We start from the raw sequence: 6,594 nt of genomic DNA on the forward strand, positions 1-6,594 counted from the left end.
CCCTCCCTACCTCCCTCCCTCCCTCTGTTGTCTCCCTCTGTTGTCTCCCTCCCTCCCTCTGTTGTGTCTCTCCCTCCCTCCCTCTGTTGTGTCCCTCCCTCCCTCCCTCTGTTGTGTCCCTCCCTCCCTCCCTCCCTCCCTCCCTCCCTCCCTCCCTCCCTCCCTCCCTCCCTCCCTCCCTCCCTCTGTTGTCTCTCCCTCCCTCTGTTGTGTCTCTCCCTCCCTCCCTCCCTCCCTCCCTCCCTCCCTCCCTCCCTCCCTCCCTCCCTCCCTCCCTCCCTCCCTCCCTCTGTTGTGTCTCTCCCTCCCTCCCTCCCTCCCTCCCTCCCTCCGTTGTCTCTCCCTCCCTCTGTTGTCTCTCCCTCCCTCTGTTGTGTCCCTCCCTCCCTCCCTCCCTCCCTCCCTCCCTCCCTCTGTTGTCTCTCCCTCCCTCTGTTGTGTCTCTCCTTCTGTTGTGTCTCTCTCTCCCTCCCTCCCTCCCTCCCACTGTTGTGTCTCTCCCTCCCTCCCTCTGTTGTGTCCCTCCCTCCATTGTGTCTATCCCTCCGTTGTGTCCCTCCCTCCGCTGTGTCCCTCCCTCCCCCCTCTCTCAGGGGGAGATGATAGACCGTATAGAGTACAATGTGGAGCATTCAGTGGACTATGTGGAGAGGGCCGTGTCAGACACTAAGAAGGCTGTTAAATACCAGAGTAAAGCCCGGCGGGTGAGTCTCACACACACACACACACACACACACACACACACACACACACACACACACACACACACACACACACACACACAGCTGGAGCTGACGGATGTACCGTATGGCATACGTTATAGCTCTGTCTCCAGATCAGTTTGTGTTCTCTCTCTCACACACAATCTCTTTTGTAGCATGCTTTGTGAATGTATTTCACCGTGCCTGCCTGAGTTGAAGTGAAAGTAGAGACTGGACTATGCAGTTGATGTAGTGTATCACAGAATCCTCCTCAATTTAGGTTATCTGACTGACTGAATTAATTAACTTCCCTGACTTGCCTTCAGGTGGTTTGTCATCACCCCTCTGCCTTTACCCAGCATGTAGGCAGCTCTTTGACTCAGTTTGAGGGCCCACTGCCCTCTCCTGGTTGGAAAAGGCACTGTCCCCGATACGCCCTGATTTCAACCCAACAAATTAGCTTTTTATGTCAACATGACATCACATAAGACAGTTATAGTCTCCTCAGAATTAGGAGCAGACATTAAGTGAGTAGCTGGAGGTCTCCCTCGCTTTTTCCTTGAACTCCTTCCATTCCTCCCATCCATCTCTCTCTCTCTCCACTACTCCATCCCATCCATCCATCTCTCTCTCTCTCCACTACTCCATCCCATCCATCTCTCTCTCTCTCTCTCTCTCTCTACTACTCCATCCATCCATCTCTCTCTCTCTCTCTCTCCACTGCTCCATCCCATCCATGTCTCTCTCTCTCTCTCTCTCTCTCTCTCTCTCTCTCTCTCTCTCTCTCTCTCTCTCTCTCTCTCTCTCTCTCTCTCTCTCTCTACTACTCCATCCATCCATCTCTCTCTCTCTCTCCACTGCTCCATCCCATCCATCCATCTCTCTCTCTCTCTCCACTGCTCCATCCCATCCATGTCTCTCTCTCTCTCTCTCTCTCTCTCTCTCTCTCTCTCTCTCTCTCTCTCTCTCTCTCTCTCTCTCTCTCTCTCTCTCTCTCTCTCTCTCTCTCTCTCTCTCTCTCTCTACTACTCCATCCATCCATCCATCCATCCATGTCTCTCTCTCTCCCTCTCCGTCTTCCCGTGCAGAAGAGGATCCTGATAGGGGTTTGCCTTGCTGTCTCTCTGACCATCCTCATCATCTCTCTGGCTGTGGGGCTCAGTTAGGGGAGCCACCGACATCCAGACCTTGTCCTGAGGCTGGGTAACCCCTCTGGTCTGAGAGAGGCCTGGTTTAGGGCCTTGGCACCTTCCTGGAGGATGGCTCCAAGTCTTCCACACTCTGGTCTAGCTTCACCCACCATGGTTGAAACAAGTCAAATAGTGAAGAGCTGGAACACATGGTTACTGGGCAGACAGGTTCTGTACCCCCAGCACATTGACTCGGGTACCGGTACCCCCTGTATATAGCCTCGTTATTGTATTGTGTTACTTTAAAAAAAAAACATTTTTAACTTTAGTTTATTTGGTAAATAGTGAAGAACACAGGTTCTGCTACTACTTCATGTTGAGGATGGCCACATCCATAGAGATCCCATGGACACTATTGATACTACTTCATGTTGAGGATGGCCACATCCATAGAGATCCCATGGACACTATTGATAGATCTCAATGAAAATACCTGTTGATGGAATTTATATGTTTAAATGAATGATTAGAATATTCCACCCTGAAACCATATAAGGACAGTGAAATTGATCAGAATCATAAAATTATAATTAATGATTCCAACGTCAGGATAGTGGGTTTGATTCCCGGGTCCACCCGTACATGAAATGGGCTGGTAGTTGCTTTGTTTTATACGTGTTAATAACTGCTAAATGCCAGATATTATTGACCTGTCTGTGTCTGCACGCCATCACCCTACACGTGTGTCTGCACGCCATCACCCTACACGTGTGTCTGCACGCCATCACCCTACACGTGTGTCTGCACGCCATCACCCTACACGTGTGTCTGCACGTCATCACCCTACACGTGTGTCTGCACGTCATCACCCTACACGTGTGTCTGCACGTCATCACCCTACACGTGTGTCTGCACGTCATCACCCTACACGTGTGTCTGCACGTCATCACCCTACACGTGTGTCTGCACGCCATCACCCTACACGTGTGTCTGCACATCATCACCCTACACGTGTGTCTGCACGTCATCACCCTACACGTGTGTCTACACGCCATCACCCTACACGTGTGTCTGCACGCCATCACCCTACACGTGTGTCTGCACGTCATCACCCTACACGTGTGTCTGCACGTCATCACCCTACACGTGTGTCTGCACGTCATCACCCTACACGTGTGTCTGCACGTCATCACCCTACACGTGTGTCTGCACGCCATCACCCTACACGTGTGTCTACACGCCATCACCCTACACGTGTGTCTGCACGCCATCACCCTACACGTGTGTCTGCACGTCATCACCCTACACGTGTGTCTGCACGTCATCACCCTACACGTGTGTCTACACGCCATCACCCTACACGTGTGTCTGCACGCCATCACCCTACACGTGTGTCTGCACGTCATCACCCTACACGTGTGTCTGCACGCCATCACCCTACACGTGTGTCTACACGTCATCACCCTACACGTGTGTCTACACGTCATCACCCTACACGTGTGTCTACACGTCATCACCCTACACGTGTGTCTGCACGCCATCACCCTACACGTGTGTCTGCACGCCATCACCCTACACGTGTGTCTACACGTCATCACCCTACACGTGTGTCTACACGTCATCACCCTACACGTGTGTCTACACGTCATCACCCTACACGTGTGTCTACACGTCATCACCCTACACGTGTGTCTGCACGCCATCACCCTACACGTGTGTCTACACGTCATCACCCTACACGTGTGTCTACACGTCATCACCCTACACGTGACCCAGTCATGTTGTATGAGGACTGCTGTGTTGTTGAAGGAGATGTTGTGAAGGAGATGTTTTGCATGCAGAAGTACCGTGCAGTGTATGAATAATTTTCTATGACCGCAATCAACTACTGGCTGTGCTATGTACTGTGCATGGCTTCTGTTTTCAGAGAAACCCTGTATTTAAACAGATAATATAGACCAAAGCGGAATGGGACAGAATTCAGAATGCAGAATACAGAATAAAAGAATACAGAATAAAAGAATACAGAATTAAAGAATACAGAATTAAAGAATACAGAATTAAAGAATACAGAATTAAAGAATACAGAATAAAAAAATACAGAATAAATGAATACAGAATAAAAGAATACAGAATAAAAGCTTGCAGAATACAGAATAAAAGAATACAGAATTAAAGAATACAGAATAAAAGAATGCAGAATACAGAATAAAAGAATACAGAATTAAAGAATACAGAATAAAAGAATGCAGAATACAGAATACAGAATAAAAGAATGCAGAATACAGAATACAGAATAAAAGAATACAGAATGCAGAATACAGAATAAAATAATACAGAATAAAAGAATACAGAATGCAGAATACAGAATAAAAGAATGCAGAATACAGAATACAGAATACAGAATAAAAGAATGCAGAATACAAAATGCAGAATACAGAATAAAAGAATACAGAATAAAATAATACAGAATGCAGAATACAGAATAAAAGAATACAGAATAAAAGAATACAGAATGCAGAATACAGAATAAAAGAATGCAGAATACAGAATAAAAGAATACAGAATAAAAGAATACAGAATAAAATAATGCAGAATGCAGAATACAGAATAAAAGAATACAGAATAAAAGAATACAGAATGCAGAATACAGAATAAAAAAATACAGAATTAAAGAATACAGAATAAAAGAATACAGAATGCAGAATACAGAATAAAAGAATGCAGAATACAGAATAAAAGAATACAGAATTATAGAATACAGAATAAAAGAATGCAGAATTAAAGAATACAGAATTAAAGAATACAGAATACAGAATAAAAGAATACAGAATAAAAGAATACAGAATGCAGAATACAGAATAAAAGAATACAGAATTAAAGAATGCAGAATACAGAATTAAAGAATACAGAATGCAGAATACAGAATAAAAGAATACAGAATTAAAGAATGCAGAATACAGAATAAAAGAATACAGAATTAAAGAATACAGAATAAAAGAATACAGAATGCAGAATACAGAATAAAAGAATACAGAATTAAAGAATGCAGAATACAGAATAAAAGAATACAGAATGCAGAATACAGAATTAAAGAATACAGAATAAAAGAATACAGAATGCATAATACAGAATAAAAGAATACAGAATTAAAGAATACAGAATAAAAGAATACAGAATGCAGAATACAGAATAAAAGAATGCAGAATACAGAATAAAAGAATAGAGAATAAAAGAATGCAGAATACAGAATAAAAGAATACAGAATTAATGAATACAGAATTAAAGAATACAGAATAAAATAATACAGAATGCAGAATACAGAATAAAAGAATACAGAATTAAAGAATACAGAATAAAAGAATACAGAATGCAGAATACAGAATAAAAGAATACAGAATTAAAGAATGCAGAGTACAGAATAAAAAAATACAGAATGCAGAATACAGAATAAAAGAATACAGAATTAAAGAATGCAGAATACAGAATAATATAATACAGAATTAAAGAATACAGAATAAAAGAATACAGAATGCAGAATACAGAATAAAAGAATACAGAATTAAAGAATGCAGAATACAGAATAAAAGAATACAGAATTAAAGAATGCAGAATACAGAATAAAATAATACAGAATGCAGAATGCAGAATACAGAATACAGAATGCAGAATACAGAATAAAAGAATACAGAATACAGAATGTGGAAATTGTTCTACCTGACCTGTAGCACTCCAATACTGTCTGTGAGAATAATCTTAAATGCTGTGTTATTAATGACCTGTTGTTTCAGTGTTTTTATCTATAACACATTTTCCTCCTCTCTTCACATGCTGCCTGGGATGTTTGTTCCTCTCTTAAAACGTGCAGAAGAAAATTCTGATCATTATTTGCTGTGTGATTCTGGGAATCGTCATTGCTTCTACAATTGGAGGATATCTAGGTATAGCCTGAGACACACACCGAACGTCATGTCAGGAGCCACACACACACACATACAGGTCTACAAGTGGGCCCATTTCCCCTGAATACAACACACACACACACATACAGGTGTACAAGTGGGCCCGTTTCCCCTGAATACAACACACACACACACATACAGGTCTACAAGTGGGCCCGTTTCCCCTGAATACAACACACACACACACATACAGGTCTACAAGTGGGCCCGTTTCCCCTGAATACAACACACACACACACACACACACACACACACACACACACACACACACATGCAGGTCTACAAGTGGGCCCGTTTCCCCTGAATACAACACACACACAAACACATACAGGTCTACAAGTGGGCCCGTTTCCCCTGAATACAACACACACACACACACACACATACAGGTGTACAAGTGGGCCCGTTTCCCCTGAATACAACACACACACACACACACATACAGGTCTACAAGTGGGCCCGTTTCCCCTGAATACAACACACACACACACACACATACAGGTGTACAAGTGGGCCCGTTTCCCCTGAATACAACATCCTGTGTTCCTCAGCACAAAGCTCATTGTGATCAATTATACACACACCGTGTACAGGACAAAGATTGTCATTTCTGCATGACTTCCTTCTTTGTAAATGTGTGTGTTTCTGTAAAGTGTTTATCTGAGTGTTGTGAAAGATTTTGAAATGTTTCTAAAATGTATTTTTTTAACGGGGGTGCGGGTGAGGGGGGGGGGGGGGGGGGGGTGTAAGAAACTACTGTTATACATATGAACACATTCCAAACATCCAAATGTTGTGTTG

The 6,594-nt window shown here is 43.5% G+C and overlaps 1 protein-coding gene across 2 annotated transcripts in view; it reads left to right on the forward strand.

Moving 5' to 3' along the window:
- LOC139548399 (syntaxin-1A-like) overlaps nucleotides 1-6,061 on the forward strand; it is a 188,009-nt gene extending 181,948 nt beyond the window's left edge. The window contains exons 9-10 of one of the 2 annotated variants that reach the window (XM_071358071.1): nucleotides 594-704; nucleotides 5,700-6,061. In XM_071358071.1, the coding sequence (XP_071214172.1) occupies nucleotides 594-704; nucleotides 5,700-5,783 (195 nt within the window). In that variant the 3' untranslated portion in view covers nucleotides 5,784-6,061. Of the gene's footprint in view, nucleotides 1-593; nucleotides 705-1,789; nucleotides 2,225-5,699 lie in introns of those variants that run through there. The other variant, XM_071358073.1, reaches the window with a different exon arrangement.
- Nucleotides 6,062-6,594: the final 533 nt, after the last annotated feature.

The sequence above is a fragment of the Salvelinus alpinus genome, chromosome 21 (genome assembly GCF_045679555.1).
Source record: "Salvelinus alpinus chromosome 21, SLU_Salpinus.1, whole genome shotgun sequence".
Classification (NCBI taxonomy): Eukaryota; Metazoa; Chordata; class Actinopteri; order Salmoniformes; family Salmonidae; genus Salvelinus; species Salvelinus alpinus.